The 21,567-nt window shown below is 39.0% G+C and overlaps 3 protein-coding genes across 3 annotated transcripts; 1 reads left to right on the forward strand and 2 right to left on the reverse strand.

The window, feature by feature from the left end:
• Positions 1-526: 526 nt before the first annotated feature.
• On the reverse strand, positions 527-10,708 carry ppp1r8b (protein phosphatase 1, regulatory subunit 8b). The gene is made up of 8 exons (XM_044360298.1): positions 10,630-10,708; positions 5,756-5,887; positions 5,167-5,227; positions 4,680-4,833; positions 3,907-4,124; positions 3,391-3,535; positions 3,039-3,103; positions 527-2,737 (listed from the first exon to the last, which is right to left on the reverse strand). The coding sequence occupies exons 2-8, from the start codon at positions 5,806-5,808 to the stop codon at positions 2,384-2,386; spliced, it is 1,050 nt and encodes a 349-aa protein (XP_044216233.1). The 5' UTR covers positions 5,809-5,887; positions 10,630-10,708; the 3' UTR covers positions 527-2,383.
• On the forward strand, positions 8,057-14,087 carry themis2 (thymocyte selection associated family member 2). The gene is made up of 6 exons (XM_044360291.1): positions 8,057-8,215; positions 9,098-9,238; positions 9,323-9,748; positions 10,381-11,588; positions 11,785-11,899; positions 12,461-14,087. Exons 1-6 carry the CDS (start codon positions 8,113-8,115, stop codon positions 12,571-12,573), a joined length of 2,106 nt encoding a protein of 701 aa, XP_044216226.1. The 5' UTR covers positions 8,057-8,112; the 3' UTR covers positions 12,574-14,087.
• Positions 14,088-14,096: 9 nt separating this feature from the next.
• rpa2 (replication protein A2) lies at positions 14,097-21,482 on the reverse strand. Its single transcript, XM_044360296.1, has 9 exons — positions 21,329-21,482; positions 21,012-21,106; positions 20,157-20,258; positions 19,552-19,665; positions 18,721-18,795; positions 18,382-18,498; positions 15,988-16,125; positions 15,380-15,474; positions 14,097-14,627 (listed from the first exon to the last, which is right to left on the reverse strand). Exons 1-9 carry the CDS (start codon positions 21,339-21,341, stop codon positions 14,540-14,542), a joined length of 837 nt encoding a protein of 278 aa, XP_044216231.1. The 5' UTR covers positions 21,342-21,482; the 3' UTR covers positions 14,097-14,539.
• Positions 21,483-21,567: the final 85 nt, after the last annotated feature.

A 21,567-nucleotide genomic window follows, 5' to 3' on the forward strand; every position in this document is an offset into this window, starting at 1 on the left:
GTGATGATGAAAGTCTTCAAATCTTCACCTTCGTCTCTGCTAGCTTTGCATACTAAGTCTTGCAGTACAAACGTGTCTTCATACTTCTTGTTCTTGTGGCTCTCACCTCTAGTAGTGGTTAATAGCTGAGCCACAACAAAAGGTACAGCTGAGCACATTTGACATTTAGCCTGCATTTTTTGTTACTTCATTTCTGTCAACAGTAGCCAAACATTAACAGTGTAATGCTGCTGTAATGATTGACGTCTGCTCTGTCAAAGTGATTCATCTGTGCCACATGAACTCATTTGAACCAGGTCTAAAGTCCTCAAAATGTTAATGTTTAACCCTAGAATAAAGTCTTAGGTAGTATGTAGTACAATATGCTCTCAATAACATATTCGGCCTATGCTGCAATACTGTCTGCAAATAAGCCATCAAAGTGCTTTCACCGAGATTACTTTTCATTAGGTATAAATTTGGAATACAGGAAGTTCATATCAAAACCAAAGTGCAACATTTAATCACAGCTGAAAACACAGTAGAGTTATGAGTCAAAAGTAATTCATTTTTTATTTACAGTCATATGATTACAAAATCCACATGCCCACAAGGACAAAAAGTCACCAGCACAGTTTGTAAAAATGAAACACCTCGTCTTGTGATATCTGAACTTTTGCTAATTTAAAGATCCCATGAAATGACAACTTCCTGAAAAACAGGGAATCTTCAGTGGTGGCCTTATGCTGTATCAGAGGATAAAAAAAAAGTTCAAACAATGAGGTCATCCTGTGTTTTTACCATAACTACTAGTCCATTGGTTTACACTAAGATAGATGCATTACCACAACCTGTTACAAAAGGAAATACAGAGGAGTGTGCTGGCCTTGTGCTTAAGATGCATACCATATGCTGTGACCGCAACGTCCGGTTCTCTTTGTTGCATGTCATTTGCTATCTGTCTCCTTTCATTTCCTCTATTGTCCTTTAAATAAAAGGCAAAAATGCCCTAAAATACTTTAAAAAAGGGAAATACAGAACATCACATTATGAAAGTAATGACACCATTTCATGGGACCTTTAAATTTGGAATACACTGTAAAGTTCTACCAGTTTATTACGTTTTACACGGCTAACTATGTTTTTCCTTCTACTGTGCACAAAGACACAGTTCCTATGTCAAGTCAGTTCAGGGCAAAAAAAATATTAACAATGTAATATATAAGCTGCACTGTACTCTGTTGCATGTGAAAGATGTTAACATGCTACATAACCATTAAAACATCCTAAATCCATACCTGTTTCTGTTTTAACTAACATTTTATTTTGCAGGAAAACTGGTATATTACTGAACTAGAATCCATTCCACTATATTCTGTTACTACGTGACAGCAGTCCAATCAATTGCCAAACATAGAAAACTGTAAAATCCTTGTATTTACAGTATACTGGTGCTGGGAAAATGGGCAACAAACCATCCATTATACTGGAAAAAGTCAAGGGACAAATGTGATCAACATAATGTTTGGACAGGGCAAATGGCTTTTATCCGCAAAAGAATGTAATGATATATAATAACTTGAAGCTTGCAGCAACACTTTCACGGGATGCTATATGCAGATTTTGGACATGTTTGGGGCTAAGGTTAGTTCAACAGGCCGTCAACAGTGGTACCTGCAAGTCCCCAGCCCTCAGTGAAATCTCTCTGACCTTTGTGCACAAGTCGCCATCTAGTGGCTAATGGGACAAATGCAAGACACTTCAGTTGATGGAATATATATAAAGAAAATGTTTGGGTGAGTAAAACAAAAACTTGATCACATTATCTCAAATAGGTTTTCCAAGTGTTAAAAAAACAGCCCTGTGTTTTGATAGAAACTTAATCAAGACATGACTTCATGTCTGGATTCTCTGACTTTTCGGACTTCTCACAGTAAAATATCTTATATAAAAGTACTTTTTGCCATTTGTTTAATAGCATTATCAAAATATTTAAGCAGTGAAAAAATGTTGAAACATGTTTAGTAGAAAAAAAAAATACAACTTTACATCCAACACATCAAAAACTCAATGACCCATATCCATGTAGCCAGTCACTCACAGACAAGCATAACTCACTGCCACTCTGAGGCTTAAATGTACTGACAAGTTTTGTGAATTTGTTAATTTTGCTTGCAATAAAAATGATTTAACTGGTTTCTGGCTGACTTATCAACTGCTGATTCAGTAATATAGATGATACCTTGTGACAGACTACAGGGAAATTGTGTGGTGCCTTTTTTGTGATGACAGTAAGTAACACAACCAAAACCAACCAAAAATAGTGAATAACACCACCTCCTCCAGGTCACAGTCCCTGATGTATCTGCTGGTAACCTGAAAGTCAGCAGTTTTGAGAAACAGGTTAGATGAGTAGTGAAGGGGTGGGTTTCTTGCCTGGCCAAGCCTCTTTGGCATACTTCTTTTTGCGTGGCTCGTTGTGGGTCTCTGGTAGGTAAGGGGCTGTGACAGGGGTGGGGTTGAGGGTGACAGGGGGCTGGGGAGCCTCTGGGGCGAGGTCCACTTCTGGTGCTGGGTTGGGGAAGGGCAGAGGAAGCCCTCCCTGCATAGCAGCACCTCCTGGAGCTCCTGTTGGCTGGTTCTCATGACTAGTGGGAGGCAAGTCCCCATAAAGACCACTGCTTAAGCTGTAGCCATGGATGCGTTTTGAAGTCAAGTCATCAAGACCCAGAGTGTTTTGGCCCTCTGATCTCCGTTTCTGCAGCACGGGTTAACAGAGTATTAACTTTGCAAGTCATACATTTAGCCCCTAACGTTACACATCTACTTTAATGACACATTTTACAATTGTGTGTTACACAATACTAGACAAGTAAGTTCACTAGTTATTTTTGGTTTCAGCAGATTACAGTCATTATGGGAATACTGGTAGTATCTTAAGCATAGCACTGTTTAGGTTCTGAGTAACCAAACAGCTCAACACACAGTTATACTTTGAAGCCTGTTAACTGAAATGTATTAACTGAATCAGACATTTTTATGACAAAACCAAGACTTACCTTGATGGGGATGACAGCAGTCTGCACCATATTTCTAAAACGTCCTACCGAGGGGTCTATATCCTCTGTAAGTATGTAAAATACAAGCGTTACAATTCATTAAGTACATTTCAGGCTCATCCCATGAAATGTAGAAATGCACATATCTGATTGGTGACATATCTTGATAAATACAGTATATATTTTCTTCATGACAGGAGACCTTTGCCTGCAAAACCCTTCCAATGAAATTAATTAATATGTCTACAAAGTCTTAAACATAACCATCTACCATTACTTTAGTTTGGCATTGTTTTTCACCAGACTACAATCGTATGTGTTTCGTCAATGCAACTTTCACTTTGATTTGTACCTGGGTTAATGATGCAATCCTCCTCATTGAAGGTAACTCTGGAGTTCCTCCGTTTCCTCTTAGGCCTCTGGATTTCCAGGTTGCCCTCCTCAATGGTCAGGAGGGAGATGCGCTTGTTGTGAGCTGTGTTGAACTCTGTCAGGTTCTAGAAAAACACAGACATCAAAAGAAAAATATGTGTAATGCAGTTGAATCAATATCAGGATATCACAACTTTATTACATGATACTACACCAGACAGAGCAGGATAATAACAAGTAGTATCATAAACCCATGTGAAAAGCAAATATCACTAGTTGTTAATAATTAGACAATAGGTATAAATAGAACGTATAATCAGAAAATCTGTGCAGTGCTTATATTAATATGTTCCTGAAATTTTGGACATTTACATTGTTACTACTTCTATAATCTATGATCTGTAAGGATGGGCCTAGCCTGCCACTTAGAACACCAGAAAACATTCATCTTTATGAACATTGTTACTGTTACTACCAAGAAACTATGTCAATATACCTCCAGCTCTGTCTCTTCCTCTGGAAGCCCAAGCAGTCCTTTCAGCTCCTCATCTTCTCCTGTCTTGCTGTCTCCTGTGCCGGCGGTTCCTTGTGTTTGGGGTTTCTCTCTGATGGTGTAGGTCCGTGTTGAAGCCCCAAAAGATATTGTCGAGTCTATGGGCACCTGCTGAGGCTTGTGTGGTTCCAGACGGATGTGTCCAAGGAAAGTACCGTGTGCTAAAATGGTGACAATCAAATGACCAAAGGTACATATGTTGGGACAGGTCATTCGGTTTTCAGATGATTAATGTTTTATGGAATTGAGTATGATGCAGTCCTGGTGGCAATGCGTGTGTCGCTGTCACACTAAGTCTGTAAGATGGTGTAATAATAAACTGGGTCACGAAATCCGTGTCAGCACACAATGAGGTCAAATTTGTTTTTGTTTAGCAAATAAGTAATTCTCCTCTAACAGAGTGACTTTTTGTGGTGATGACATCTGAGTGCCTTCATCTTCACCATCCCTAAATGACTGTCCTCACTGACGGATGTGGTCTTCCCTACTATGAATCAATAATGCAAACAAGTAAACTTTGACAGCCTCAAATTAACAAAAACTTAAACTTAATGTGGTTTCCACTGATGACTAAAAGACAGACAGCAAAGTCAAAGCTTTTAAGTTAAAACCTACTAGTAGTGCTCACAATTGACATACTTATGTACAACCTTTACAGACACTGGTTCTGAATATAAAATGACTTAAATACAATTGTGATTCTGAGGATGTCTTACTGCTGTTGAGGTCTATGAGAAAGACCCTTTTCAGGTGTTTGTGGTAAACCAGGGCAGCATGGACACGTGAACATGACTGATGATCAATGGTGAAGTCACACCAATCTGGGTTCCTCCCAAACAGGTAGTACTTCTTTTCATCTATGATCAGTTTCTACAGGGAGAGACAGTTTCAGTGTGTTATTGTCATTAAAAGACTTGTGAAAAAGATGTGTAAACAGTCTGCAATATCTCTGTGCCTCTGAGCCATAACTCAACAGTGTTGCTTCCCACTGAAAAGCTTAAATCTCAGGGCTGATGCTGCTCTCGCACCGGTGGAAGCCATGCAGCCATAGAAAGCCCCAGTGTGCAACACATCTGGGACAAAGTGGACTGTCAGGCTCGTATCTGGTGCGATTCAACCATCTTAATTCACACGATATTTTGTGCTTTTGCACAGATGCATGCTTGAACACATGCTTAAGGAGACCGCCAAGCTTGCAGTTACCTCTATCAGTTTGTCTCCCTTCATCACGTCTAGATGCAGCCCTGCGGGTGGTTTGCCTGCCCTGAAAAGCAAACACTTTGTTAACGATACACACAACAAAACAGTATGGATTCCGAGCACACATGTGAAGGTGATCAATACAGGCAATACATGATTATCCTGGTTTTATTTGTCTTCTCATGGTTAACGGTTTATTCATTAAAACGGGTGGCTCAACCTCCTGAAAACGTTTCCAGCAGTCGCCACATACTGCAAGAGCAAGATTTCTACCAAGAAAAACGCAAAGAAATATGAAATTGTCTGATTTATATCCCCGAAACTCTGTTGTTGTTAACTAACATCCCTAAAATTAAACTGCAAAGCGTCCTTCTGCTCAAACGACGCAACGATATTTCTAAATGAATGCCAACGTTAACGGGTTAGCCTGCTAGCTTGCTTAGATGCTAACGTTAGCTACAGTAACTGAAGCTACAAGATTCTCTCCGATTAGCGGTAAATTACATAAATGAGTGAACCTTGTTTTGTTCATCTGCATCTCATACTGCATCACAAACAAGCCTTATCAACTTTCGCATGTGCATTTTCTCACCATGTTGGACAATCAAAAGGAGGAGGACTCTCTTTGCTTGTTTTAGTCGCCATCTTGCCCGAGCTTTTCAAGGCCGAGGTGCATGTTGGGTAAAAGCCAGGTTGGGTTCTTGGGAGTTGGAGTTTTGCAATCCTGCAAATCACATCACATCAAATTTAGACTTAATTAGACATTTGATGATTATATATTATTATTTTGGTCTTAAAGGACGGCTTCACAATTTTTCTGGTCTGTCATAAAACAATAGTCAGGTGCCCAAATGAACATTGACATATGTTTTCTTGCCATAATCATTCTTCCTGTTCCTACTGGCCATTAGAAGATCCCTTCATAATGCTCTTACAATATAAGTGATGGGGGTCAAAATCCACAAGCCTCCTTCTGTAGCTTTCAAAGCATTCAAATTAGTCAAATCAAGTAGATATCTTACAGTCTTTTAAGTCCCTCTTTTTGTTACTATACTTCCACTGCAGCTCAGCAGAGAAACACACAAAGGGAATTTGATGCTAAAAAAGACTGTAAATGTGGCAGATATCCACTTGATATGACTAACTCAGACAGCTGAGGTCTCATATAAGCCTCATAAATGCATTTTTGCACAAAATTATTGTGTGGACACACCTTCCCATTCACTTGAATGAGAAAATCTGTCCAAACTTTTGACTGATACTGTATATTGAAAGTGCTTTTGAAGGGGATCTTTTAATAGCCAGTATGACCAGGAAGAATAATTACAATGAGCAAAACCTCTTTCAGTGTTCCTTTGGCCACCTAATTGTTGTAAGACAGACCTGAAAAACTGTGAACCTATCCTTTAATAAGGTGTTGGGACACCTCAACCTGCCAGAACAACTTCAGACATACTGTATAAGTCTCTAGAAGTCTTTTGGAGGAATGAACACCATTCTTTCAAAAAATATTGCCATAGTGTTTTGATGATGCACTGTCCAACATGTCACTCTGAAATCTTGCAAATAGTCTACACTCATTGACATGAATGGGATGGACGAAATGTTTGAAAGTCAGTATAAAGTGGTAAAATTCAACAGCACCACAAACTACAGCCTGACCAAGTTATAATAGCTTCAGCACAAACAGACAGACAACTAAACCCACTAGGGGGCCTCAGACCCCAGATTTCTGACTTCAAATATGTGCTACAGAATCGTGGTTTGAAATGTATGTCTACGTGTTGTTATGGAGAGTAATTGCTTTGAGAATCTGAACACCACAGGTCTCTCAGGGTCTACATCTATTGCAAGGCCTTCGCACCTAATAAGGTATTGTGGTTACTTGACTCTTTGTACAAAGACTTCACTCTTTGATTGCAAAGAGCAAGGATGAGTCAAAGGGTTCGGTCACACAAGGTAGTATCTGATAAGAAATTGAATTACCAAACTGGATTATGGAAAGGGGGAAAAACCTCTCAAGAGATTGAGCCAACAGATCAGGGTGATCTTAGTGATGCCATTGTAGGACACCTTTGGAAAGTGTTGTGGGTTACACAGAGACTGTGAGGGCCTGTCTCGTCATGTCACAGAGGTAGGAGGATGCTTAGTCTATTCTACAGGAAGTGAGGGTGTTGTCTTTATCTACCATTTGTCTGAGGTTCATTGAGTACAAAGAGGGAAAATTCCCTGTATGGAGAATGTGTCATGGACTTTAATAGGCACTAGAACCAGGAAATATTGGAAGAGAAGGACAGTACAGTGACTAAAATTACATTTCGTATCAACTCAGCTAGAACCCATTCCTGGCTTAGCTGGGTGAAACATGTCTGTCCTTCCTGTCATGTATAAATCATTACTGTTGTGTTTTGGCATCAGTTCTGGGGCGAGATTTTCTATTAGATCATGTGTGATCTGTCCACAGTAGTTATGTGATACAGAAACATTGTGTTTGGCCAGACCACCAAGTTGTGCTTTAAATGCAGGTACATGATTAACAGGCTTTGATCTTACAGACCTTGTAACAAAATGTTTGCACAATGCAGTATTTGCAGTTCCCACGCTCACTCACGCACACGCAAGCACACACATGCAAATTTTCCTTATAAAGCTATGCTGTTAATCTCTGAATTTCTCAGTATATTTTTTGTTGCGTGATAGTAAATTAAGTGCTATAAATAAAATAAAAAATAATATACATTTTCTTCAAAACTTCACTGTATTACAAAGCTGATGTCATATCTCTTCACCTCGATCTGTGAATGCAAGCACTGTGCAAACTGCTCCTGTAACTTCCTCATTCAGTTCTGTGGTTTGTGACTGACAAAGCATCCCCCTTTTATGCTGCACTTGTCATTTATTATCTGCCTTCATTTTTGAAAGCAGCACACTTATGCAGCAGCAGCAGAAATGGCAGGCACGACTGCTTTGCCACTTCAAGAATTCATTGCATCATTGGACAATACTTGTTTGCCAAAAATTCTTCAAGTTTGCTCCGGAGTGTACTTTCAAGGTAGGCCTTCATTATATTCATTCATATGCGATTTGAAACTGTGAATGTAGATGAGGACGAAGCTTTGGATTGCTGAGGAGATTGCTACTAATCGTGATGTGCCTGTAGTCCATTAAATATAAAATATAAATATCTATTAAATTACAGAGGAATTTTTACATTTATGCAGGTACTGTACATAAATATTATAATTAATATAATGTATTGTATAATTAAGTAAAAGTAGCAATAGAGCAGTGAAAAATACTCCTGTACTCAAAATCATACTTAAGTAAAAATATAGAAATATTATCAACTAAATGTGCTTAAAGTCTCAGTGGTATTCATTACACAGACAAATGGCCCTGTGAGAATTTGATTATAATATATAATTTTATTTTTATTATAATACAGTTTTTTATTATAATACAGTTTCACTTCATCAACACCACCGAGTGTGACCGGCCACAGGCCATTACACCACATCCACACCACAATGAACTGATAATGCTACATTAATGTATCTATTTATTGTTTACATGTTTTTAGTTTTTTGCTTAACCCTGAATCAGATTGCGTATGGAGAAGGGCTAGTACCATTATAAGTGTATACTTCTTCCTACTGCTGTTCAGACATGTAATACTTATTTTTGTTGTTTATTTATGTTCATAAGACTTTATTTATTGAGAGTTTGCTGTATATCTTTACTGTTCATTTTATTTGTTATTCTTGTTTTGTTTTTATTTGTTACATGTTCGAAATAAACAAACAAACAAAGTCAGATTACTGTTGCCAAATGAGACGGTGACCATTTTTCTGAGCTGTGAAGTTTTTGTTCATGACTGAGTTTCAATGTTGTTTCACTGTTCCTCTTTATCTTAAATTCTCACTTTCTGTTTCAGGGTCTATATATGAAATTTCTGGGAGTGAAGTGTGTTTTTCCACTGGAGATCTAGTAAAGGTCACTGGCATTGAACTCCTATCAGTTTGCTGTGAAGACATCAGCACCAATGAGAAGTTTGAGCTGCCTATCAGCCACACAGGTCGGTCTGAGCTGTGAACAACATTCTTGTAACAGCAACTATTTGTTTCGAAGCTGACCACTGATACTTGTTGCTGTTTCTCAGGCTTGTTCAAGGTTGTACCAGACGACATGCCGTACAGTACAATAGAGGAAATGCTGAGCCTGAGACCTGTGGGCCTTGAATCCTGCCTTCCCTTCACTTTTACCAGCCACTCCAAGATGACCTTTGAAAATTTCACTCTGGGGGCCGGGAGAGCTTTGACTGTGCTCTCCATTCAGCGGCGTGAAGGGAAAGAGGATCAGGTGCGCTGCCATGTTCAAGGAAAAGAGGGAGCCTCAGCGGAAGTGTGTATCCCTCTTTCTTCCCGAGGGGAGTTCCATGAGTGTGAGAGCGAGGAGCGCTTCACTCTGCGGGAGATCATGTCCTCACCCTGTCTGCGCAGTCGAAGGTTTCGCTTCATCAATACAACCAAGTGTGACCAACCACTTATCCTCAGTCCAGTATACCAGGTCAACGCCATCATGAGCTGTGAGAATAACCTACTTTTTTCTTTTTTTTTAACTTTAAAGTTATCTTAATTCTTTTTTTGTTTGTAAATTACACTTGAATTTGTGTGTAAATTACAGTGGATTTTTTACATTTATGCAAGTACTTAAATATTAATATTTCAAGGCTTTATGCCATTTTATGCTACTTTATAACTTACTACATTTGAGAGGCAAATATTGTCCTTAAACCTCTATATTTATTTCCTTGCTATTAAGATTAAGATTTAGATCTATTGCTTGATCTTAAACTCAAAGAACTCGAAATGATGAAAATGATGAATTCAAATATGATGCATCATTGTAGATTTCACAACCCAACAGTAAAAAAAGTAAATTAAAATCAACTTGGCCAACATCAATGTTTTAGTAAAAATATCTCAGTAATATTTCATTACTGTATTATAAAAAATGCTCTCAGGTATTTTTACGTGAGCGTGATTTTGAGTACAGGGGTATTTTTCACTGTTGTATTGCTACTTTTACTTAATAAGATTATCCAAATATTTTTCCCATAACTGATAAAACATACCATACTCTGGTTTAAGTTAATTTTATATCACTGAGTGCCTCCACTACATTTTCTAATACTGTTTCTACCATTTTTTTATACAGTAAGGAAGAATGTGTTGAAGTTCCCATCCAGCTTAGAGGTGGATGTGATTGATGTCACAGACGTGTGTAAGGATGTAACTTTTGTGACGCCACTCAGTCTGACAGAGGTCCTTTCCCAGCCAGATGAATCCTTCCCTGCAGTAGTGGAAATACTGGAAGGCCCAGAGAGCCGCTCTCTGTTTAAGTGCAACTGGCTGCCGCAATTTAACAAAAATGAGAACCTCATTTTCCATAAGAAAGGAACCTCACCCATGATTTTGATATCCAGCTTGAAAAGTCGGAAGGCACAGCAGTTCTTCCTGGTATCTCAGCAATATGGTGGACGATTTCGGAGGCGGCCAAGAGAGTTTAATTCAGTGTATGAGCTGTATGTTGCTTTAGCCCAGGCACCAGATCTGAGGGTCACTGTAACAACGAACTGTGAGGAAGTTGAGGAGGAAGGTCTGCCTGGCCTCAGTGTTGGGGACCAGCTGGAGGTCGTTAGTTGCAAAATGGTTGAGTTGCCTTGTGGAAGCAGTAAGGGACAGAAGGAGTCCATCGAGGCTCTCTTTTGTCGGCGCCTCCAAGAGCTGGATGATGACGATGATGATGATGAGGAGGAGGAGGAAGTAAATCAGGAGTGTCAGAAAGAGATTTTCCTGCCTTTGTACATGCAGGGTCACTTTGTGGAGGTTATCACTGATACCAAGAAATACAGACTCAGGGACTTGGGTAAACAGTTTAAATTGCCACTGGATGTTAAAGTGGTGAGCCGTGATACTGAACTCGAGACTGATCCACTATTTGGTTTTCCATGTCTCAGAATAGAGGGGGCTATGCTGGAGCCCACCATCCAGGCAAGCTTTCCAAACAGACCAGACCACTGTTTCGAGATCCCCACCCAGTGGCTCTCTCTGTCCGTCTGTTTCACCAAGGACCCCCTGCCATGGCCCAATGAACAACCCCCTATGTTCCACTTGGATACAGTTACTGAGGTCACAGACACGTTCTTATATGAATTTCGAAAACAGGGTAACTCAGATGCAGCTCCCCCACCTCGGCCACCAAAGCGAAATCTGTCATCCTCAAAATCTTTGAAAAAAACATCAAAGAAAGTCTCATCGAAGGCAGACAAGCACAAACATCGATCAGACAAAAGCGTCCCAGCCAAAGAGTTGGGCGATTTGAATTTAAATAGCAAAAAAAGACCTCCAGCTCCCCCACCTCCGGTAAGTGTGGTCTTTCATGCATATAATAAGTTTCCAAAAGCTATTTAAAATTTATTATGATCATCAGTTACCACGAAAAACACACCGCAGACACATTTTCTCACAAAGTATATTTTAGTAAAGACAAAATGCTTCCACTTTTGTGGTAAAGAAGTCAAGTATGCAACAAAACTGAATGTTTCCCTTTACTTTGCAGGCTATCTTAGACGATGAACCACCACCAGTTGTACCCCGAAAGCACATAGCGCCTGAAATGACAACTGGCAAGGCTCAGCCAAACACCTATGTGAAAATGAAAGACTCTAAAAAAGGTGAAGCTCTTTCTGCAAACTGTAACATGCAGGTTATGGCCATGTAGGCAACATTTAAATGAATAAGACGGTTTTCTATTTTTATTTTATTAATGTCAGCAAATCAGATGAGTGTGCAACCAACAATACTTCCTCACTTCCCTATCTGTTTGTTCCAACTGAAGATATAATAACAGAACACAAATTTGATTTGACACTGCAGTGTCACGGAAACATCAGTAATAACTTTTTGTAAAGCATATTAAAACAGGAGTAAATAATGCTTTTGTTTGGGACTATTTTCATTTGTGGCTTAATACACAGCTGGCACTCTAGTGAGTATTTACAGCCACAGGATGGTGGATTGACTCAAAATAGTGCCCAGCTATATCAAACTTTGTCTACGCACACAATACTTAGTTAGTAAGATCAATTCATTGTTGGTATTGATCTTTTCTTGGGATTTCCTGACAACAAGAAAGGAGAGAATATTGCTAGCCTTATGCTTGAACTTAAATACTGGATGTGAATGGGGACTCCATTATTACTATTTGATGAACTGTACCCCTCTTTTCCCCCCAGTGTCGCTGAGTGACGTTGCAGCAGATGTGGACAGTGACCATGACTATGAAATTGTGGATGACACTTTGGCAGCAATGATGAAGACAGCACAAGAGAATGTTTTGTTCTACTAAAAGGTATCACATATGGGCAGTGAGAGCTGAATGGGTGACTATGGTCACAGTCATATGGTCGTTTTTACCATATATATATATGTGACATTATTTTAGGACATTTCAGTGATAGCAAATGTGTGTAGCTTCCTCTTGTGTAACACATAAAACCTGTGCTTCTCATGTGGTCAGAGCAACTTTTCATTCCTCAACCATCCTCGTCAAGGTTGTGAGTGGCTGGAGCTGTGACACATACAGTACACCACCCGCAAACCCTGACTGAACAAATAATACCTTTGCTGTTGGAATATGCTGCAGCACCATCGTACTACACATTTTATTCAAACTTGTCAGGGGAGTGATTTAACCATGTGCTAGTTTCAAGGGCTGTAGCTTTGTATACAAAAAATTATATTGTGCAATAGTAAGCAATGCTTTACAGGAAATACAGTCCAATACACCACGAAAAGCTGTAAAAAGTTGCCAGAGTTAAATCAACTCCTCTTTGTCTAAACAAATACTCATTTATAAGCTTCACAGAGGTAGAAATTGGTTGCTTCATGTTGTGGTCATTAACTGCATGTTAGTGTGTCAACCTCCTACCATATATGTATACACAAACTCTAAACAGAAAGGGCTCAGATCAATCCTCGCTGTGAGGTGACACTCTTAACCACAGAGATCACAAAATGGCTGTGTAGTTTCTCACTTGGTCATAGATTCTCTATTACTGTCAATCGTAGAGCTCTCCCAGCTGTCATAGAGAACTAATGGTCTGATTGTACAAAAAGGCACTGCAATATGTTTCGAATCCTGTTTTTGTAATCTCAGTGAAAAGACTATTGGGCAGACTTTTAATCACATACTGTGTAATGAAACCACTTTCCTGAAAGAAATGAATGTAAGTTTTACATTTGTGACTAATTGGCCAAACAATTTGAAAGACTCACTGATAAAACAATGATGAAATAATAGAAAAGTTAATTTTGTGTAACATTTCTACAACTTCAGTTACAAACATTATGTGGATTAATGTGTCTGCTGTTCAATTTTATACAAGAAAGACACGTATTGTCATAAAAAAGAAGCTGAAGAAAGCATCAGACTTATTTGGTATTTTCACATTTTGTTAAAACTTTACTGTGCGAACCAGTGGGACCTTATATACAGGCCGACATTTCTGCACCAAGCCCAATCAACTGAATTTGGTTGGTGGACTCAACCAAGTGAAGACAAATATTCTAAAGTGTGATCCAAACATAAAAGATGCAAGATTCAGTCTTGAATGTCATACCAAAAGGTCTGAATAGAGATGTAAATGAAGTATTTCTGTATTTTAAAAAAATTGCTTGTTTATCGTGGGGTTGTGTACTAGTAGAAATAATTGTCTTAAATTAAGGTTTAATGCAAATAAATTGTGGGAAAGGGCTTCAATAGTTTCCAAACCTAGTGTACATACAGTATATTATTAAGATGTCATTGTGTGTGAAAACTATTAATTAAAATGTGATAAACTGTGAAATAAAAAGAGTAAAAGACCCAACTGTATTTTGTATAATCTTTATATTTTGGCAAAAGTAAGTTACATTGACAAAAATAAATGGAGTACTTATGTTTCAAATCTTTAAAATTACAAAATGCTTATCAATGAAGAGGGGGAAACACAGAATAACTGCTAACAGTGTCTTCTTCAACAGCAACACCTCTGGGACTTGCAAAACAGCAGAAGCAACCAGGGATACAGGATGTGTAAACCCCATTGTCTTACCAAACCCAAACCACATGCTCTTCAGCTAACATCAAACACAGTACCTTTACATAGAAAGGCTCGTAGGACTTCACTGGGTCCTATTCTATTAAAGAGGCCAGACAGGTTGTGATATAGTTGATAGCTTTCAGTTATTAATTGTATAATAGTGACTACGTCTGCTTCAATTCAAAAGAATAACCCCACTGGGTTGAATTGACAAAAACTTGTTGAAAGGGTCTAGTCGTCATTGTCGGTTGATTTGTAGTGGTCTTCGTCGATGGTGGAAAAGATGTGACCCTCATTGCTTAGGAATTCAACTGCTTGCCTGTTGGAGTACAAAGAGAAATATGAATAGTATTTTTGCAGCACTTTTGTTTAATAGAAACTAGGTGCAAAAAAACGTGTCAACTTTTATTATTTCGTCTGAGACTCAAAATTCAGCTATCTTTTATGAAGAGGAGTCAGGAATTTAAAACCAGGGCACCTTTAGTGTTTAATGTGGTCACAGGAACAGCTACAAGGTTACTAAAATTGACAATAGTTTGAGCCTTCCTGGTTTGTTTCACTGAGCAACACTGTTCTGCTGATCATGACAGCTGGTCATTCCGGTAACAGACAGTTCGCTTCAAGTTAGCGGCAATAAATGTGTTTGAGGCACCACTCTTTCATTCAACAGATTTTTTTTTTTTTTAAACCTCCCTAATACACAATCAGCAGTCAAGCCAGCAAGATCAACTAACTTGACTAACTTGTCACTGTGATCTGTAAAAGGGGAACAAAAATCTCAATTTAAATGTGTTGAAGATTGTGTATCTCAGTTTTCACTTGTGAATTTGTGAAAAACTCCCCTTCTTCAGCTCAACAGACAACATTTTCATAAGAACAAAGTGCCAGTCACAAATTCAAAGTCAATGGACCATGTCCAAAACATCACTCCATGACACCCTTTATTCAGTCTTTCATGCTTTTCAGGTTAGGGAGAAGGTTTTCCATGGTTTTAAATAATTGACTTTACAGTCCCAATTACTACTTTAAAGTGGGTTTTCCGTTTAAAACTCAAAGCAGAACTTTTCTTACTTGATGACAGACAGACTCATGCCACTGAGTCTCTGCTTAAGGTCCTGAATGCTGATGCCCTGCTGGTCTGGGCAGCCCCTTATCAAACTCAGCACCTTATGAGAGGAACAATGGTAAGTTAATTAAAAACATGCATAATGTGTGAATAATGTGTGCAAATACAGAAGCAACCTTCAAAAGTCAACTTCTATTTTTGTCTTTGAGACGACAATGCTCACTTTTCTGAGAAGTTATTTTCATGTAAACGATAATTAAAGCAAGGCGGAAGGGGTGGGTGGGTGTTGTGAAACTGTGAGAATTTGAGGATGAACATATTTCGCTGTACATATGACAGTTAGGCTTTTGACCATTTTTACTTGAAGTTAATGTTCTCATCTATGTTCATTTACAATTAGCAATCAGCTTACTTTAATCATGGCTGCAGCATATTGCTGTTCACAGAATACTGTTTAAATTGTTAATAACTGAAAAGTTAATATTTTGGAGGACATACTGGCTATTGTCTAACCATATGCCCACTGTGGTGACCTTTATACCCATAATGGAGTCAACTTTTCTCAACAGTAGGTAATTGTAAAAAATCTAATATTAATATAATTTATTCTCACCTGATTCTGATTTGCACTTAATCCATTGTTAGTCATGTCATTAGCACCTGCATACCCCCCTCCCATCCCTCCTATGCTCCCCATTCCTGGCCGTGACATAGGTGTGACACTACTGCTCATTCCTCCTCCGGCACCCGACTGAAAGAGAAACAAAAAAACAAATTGTGTTAATGCATTTCCTATTAATAGCACATCATGATATCCCTAAACATAAATACTTTTAAATGTCATAACAATTGCAAATGTGATTATTGTATGCCAATTCAGGCACATTTTATTCCAATAAACTCAATGTGCTTTACTTTAAAGGAGTGTTCTTGACAAACCTCACAACCATCCCACTGGCGCAAACCACAGACACACAAAAAAGTTTTCCGTTTCAGTTTGAATGTGGACATAGCTGTGACAAATCTTTGTTCCAGAAAACAGGAACAAGGTACAGAGCCCCGGACTTTTCCACATTTGGTCACGTTACAACCACAAATTAAAAAGGATTTCCTTGGGGTTGTGTGTAATGGAAAAACACAAAATAGTTGATAATTTTGGAGTGAGAGGGTGGAATATTACATGGAAATAAAAATCTGAAAAGTGTTGAGTGTGTATGTATTCACCCACTTTGCTGTGAAACCCCTAACTAAGATCAGGTGCAACCAATTGCCTTCACATAGTTAAATAAAGTCCACCTGTGGGCAATTTAATCTTTAATATAAATACACCTGTTCCATGAAGGCCTCAGAGTTTGTTAGAGAACATAACTAAACAAACAGCATCATGAAGAGCAAGGAGCTTACCAAGCAAGTTAGAGATAAAGTTGTGGAGAAGTACAAAGCAGAGTGAAGTTATAAAAAAAAATATATCCCAAGCTTTGACTATCTCATGGAGCACCATTAAATCCATCGTTAGAAAATGGAAAGAATATAGCACAACAGCAAATCTATCAAGAGAAGGCCGTCCACTCCCATTTGGAGTTTGCCACAAGCCATGTGGGAAACACAGCAAACATGTGGAAGAAGGTACTCTGGTCAGATGAGACCAAAGTTGAACTTTTTGGCCCTAGTGCAAAACGCTACGTGTGGCGGAAACCCAATACTGCACACCATCCATACAGTGAAACACGGTGGTAGCAGCATCATGCTGTGGGGATGCTTTTTGTCAGCAGGTACTGGGAAAATGGTCAGGATTTAGGGCAAGATGGATGGAGCCAAATACAGGGCAATTCTTGAAGAAAACCTGTTTCAGTCTGCAAGAGACGTGAGACTGGGGCAGAGGTTCACCTTGCAGCAGGACAATAACCAAAAAACGTTAGTCTCAGAATGGCCCAGTCAAAGCCCAGACCTCAATCCAATTGAGGATCTCTGGCGAGACTCGAAAATTGCTGTTCACAGACGATCTCCATCCAATCTGACTGAGCATAAGCTATTTTGCCAAGAAGAGGGGGCAAAAATTGCAGTCTCTGGATGTGCAAAGCTGGTAGTGACATACCCCAAAAGACTTGCTGCTGTAATTGCAGCAAAAGGTGGTTCTACCAAGTACTGACTCGGGGGGGAGGAGGGGTGAATACTTGTGCATCCAACAGATTTTTTTGTCTTAATTATTTTGTGTCACAGCAAAAAGTATTTTGGACTGTCAAAGCACTATGCATGTTCTGTTAATCAATCAATAAAAAAAATCAATTTGAATTCCAGGCTGTAACACTGGAAAATGTTGAAAAGTCCAAGAGGGGTGAATACTTATACAAGGCACTGTAGCTAAAAGCGCCTTCACCATATCTGGATCTTATTCTAAGTACAGATAGAAAAGCATCACCTGATGATCTGAGATTGCAAGTAGCATTTTGAAGTTGATTGCACTGGGAGCCAGTGATGTGATTGAAGTATTAATGTAATGTGTAACGTTCTGAATGAGCAACATCCTTCCTATTGCTTGTGGGATAAAGTTGCCAATCAAATTTACTACATAATAGCAGCGTGGCACATGCTGAAATCTGGGACAGTATACTGTCGTCAGGTAAAAATCAGGACTTACAAGTTACATGTATTTTTCCAGCATATTTGTATCAAAGTGATAGTATGTATTTGGACAAATGTGGGTTGTAAGCAAAAGTAGATAAGCCAGTTTTTTTAGTCCAGTTTTAACAGACAGCTATATGTCCTGTCTGAGTTACTCCAACAATAAACGTCCTATTCTCCATCTGTCAGAGGGAGCGACTGCTGACTGAATGACCGCATGCATTCATACTTGGTTAGGTTTTTCAATACCAATTTAAATAAGGCGTTTAACATCAATATTATTTATAGGAACTGATAGCTATCCTGACTTCCTTATTTTCTGTGTTTCCGATCATCAATAATAAAGGCTACTATGTTTTAAGCTCATGATTTCTCGGATTCTCACCATCGTCTGAGGTTTGCCGAGCGCCATATGTGCTTGGACAACCTCCAACATATGCGAGGTGATTTCATTCATGTCCTCCAGGGTCCTGACGCTGAATGCCACAACAGATCTGTGATTCTATGACAGGAAGACAAACACACACAGTTCATCTCAAAACATCAACAACATCCACAGCTGCACATGTGGCACACCAAAAATACAATAAATGAGAATAACGCAACACATCAAACAAGCTCATACTGACCAGTATTTTATATTTGACAAGCCCATGTGCCCATGAAGCTATAGTCCTATTTGTTTCTGGGTATAATGGAGATGATTATAGGACAGTGAACTCACCTGAAAGGAGCGCAGATTGCCGGAGACTTTGACATACGTGCCTGGAGGCAGGACAGCACTGTCCACGCTGGGGTCCTACACAAACCAAAAAACAAAGAATTGCTTAGCTGCTTGAGTTCTGTAAAGTCTCAATCTACTTATAAACATGGAATAAGTTTTCCATCTCGCTATCATTGCTTTATTTGCTAATTTTATGGGTTTATTTAATGCATATATTCCACATTTTACATTTATTGGACCTCATGAATAATACTTACGTTTGTCATCACTGTTATATCTGTCATATGCGTTATGTACCACTAATCAACTTCAGGCTAATTATAAACTGAGTATGAAAAGTAAAACTTGCTTCACCAGAAATAGTTCATGATGGTTTTTCTTGCAATCAAATGATCTCATGTCCGAAAAGATTGCATCTTCATAAATAGTTGATAGACATCAGTTGAACAGGAAATCACCAAAAGGTGTTTATCTATCACATGTTCCTATTTCACACAAATGGTTAACACATCTAGAAAAAGTGCCTAAGACTGAACACAGCAGCAGAATATTCTTAAATTGTAAAACAGAAAGGACTGGACACTACTGTGTCTTCATCAGAGTCAGGGTGACCCTGACTCTAGTGTGAGTAGTGTTGAAACATTAGTCTGTTTGCACAATTAAAGGCTGCAAATTAATCATTGTGCTCTAGTCCTTTCTGTTTTTTGAAGTCTGCTGTCCTCAAACTGAGAACCACCTGGTTCAGCTGCTTTTTGTTGGAAGATGCATGGAGAACCATGTTTCTACTAGTATTCTTAAACTGTGTGCGCAGGTAAAAGTACCCCCACTGACCTCTGTGTCCACCCATTGCTTTACGTCCATGGGAGCACCTGTCATGTCATCGACCTTGTACTGAATGTTGGTCATGGACTTGTCTGTGCTCCTGATGATACCCACAATGGTAACCTATGAAACAAAAGACAAATTGTGAAAGAGTGAGAGGAAGTTAAATGATTACATGCTCACACCATCTCTTGTGTTAGTGGATGTGGTATAAAACAATCAATAGGTTTTTTTCCCCTGAACACATTGCAAGTTCTGTGTTCTTTACACAGCAGTTGGAATGGTCAATTCCTCCTTCATTACTATTCTTAGTGATGCTACTGTTGAACAGGGGAAGAAGACAATGACTCATCGAATTCTACTTTGACTTAACAGAGAGGAACTTAATTGTGAGGTTATACATGGACATTTGAGCCACAAATCATTTAGTAAGACTCTGCATAGTTAGCTTTAAAAAAAAAAAGGTGCTTTACAGATTATGTGCAATTTAGTGACATTTGAGGACATCATCTTGGGCTTTGGGAAACAGTGATTAATATTTTTCACTTATCAATTAATAGATAATGAAAATAATTGTTAGTTTCAGCTCTTGTCACCACTCTGCCGCATTTTACCTGAGCAACTTCAACATCGCCGACTTTGAAGGCCTCATCAGCTTGGGAAGCAGACATCAGCTGAGACACTGTGCAGGGGATTATCTGTGTGGCACGTGTTCTCTGCAAAAACATACACACAGATTGACTGCTGTGCCTCACCATCCATCAGTCAGTATTTTCATCACCACAGAGAAACACTTGTACACATGTGTGAAGAGGAAAGAGTGGGTGAGCATTAGAAGCTCCCTTAATAATGCACTTACAATGTCCACAAGCCTCCTCCTGTGCAAAAATGTATTTAAAAGTTTATCTAGAGCTAATATGAAGCTTCAGCCATCCAAATGAGTCAAATCATGTAGATATCTTTTAATGTTGCAGTCTTTTTAGTGCCAAAGTCCCTCTTTTTGTTACTATACTTCCACCACAGCTCAACAGAGAAACACACAACGGGAATTTGATGTGAAAAAGACTGTAAATGTGGCAGATATCCACTTGATATGACTAGCTCAGACTGCTGAAGCCTCATAAGCTTCAGATAAACTTTTAAATGCATTTGCAAATGCACAAATGTCTGTGTGGATACACTGTGGATTTTGGGCCCCATCACGTACATTGAAAGCACATTTGAAGGGGACCTTTTAATAGCCAATATGAACAGGGGGGATAATGACAGCAAGCAAAACCTCTTTCAGTGTTTATATGGGCACCTGACTGTTCTTTTAAGACAGACTCATCAAATTTTGAACCTATCCTCTAAAATGCAAATTAAGGGATGATTTGTTATGAGTTGTTCATCTGAATTTTATTGATCTACATGAGTTTTAAGTGTCCAGTGGACTGTGATGAAGCTGTAGAGTAGACTTCACTACAGACCCCTTTCTTCTCTCCTCCCTGGGATAAAGAAGGTGATGCAAAGCCTCCTGGGGACTGAGTGTAACCTCCACCCATACTGGACTCACTGTATCCTCCTGAAAAATACCAAGAGACAATGACAGCTGAGATAAATAACCGTTCAGTTGTTCCCCCCACTTTAAACAGCACTCTGCTTTACTAACCAACGTTAACCTTCAAGACACGACAGTAAACAAAGAGCCAATTTAGTAATCCAGCTAACGTTAGCCACAGTCAGACAACGTAAACAAACCGAAATGACCACTTTAGGAATAAAACAGTTTGGATATTTAACTCACCCTGATTCCACATGTTGTAGGCACCTTGTATTTAAGTTAATAAAATCGCGTTTTTAATGTTATTATTGACACTGTGTAGCAGGGACAACAGGACAACAGGCGCACGCAGGTCTGCAGACTTCTTCCTTGTGTAGTCCCGCGCGCCAAACTAAACGTATGACGCATGCGTGAACCAGAAGTCCCGCGAAACCTACAGTCACATGGAGCTACCACTTACATTATTTTTCCCTGAGTTTTGC

The sequence above is a fragment of the Thunnus albacares genome, chromosome 8 (genome assembly GCF_914725855.1).
Source record: "Thunnus albacares chromosome 8, fThuAlb1.1, whole genome shotgun sequence".
In the NCBI taxonomy this organism is placed as follows: domain Eukaryota; kingdom Metazoa; phylum Chordata; class Actinopteri; order Scombriformes; family Scombridae; genus Thunnus; species Thunnus albacares.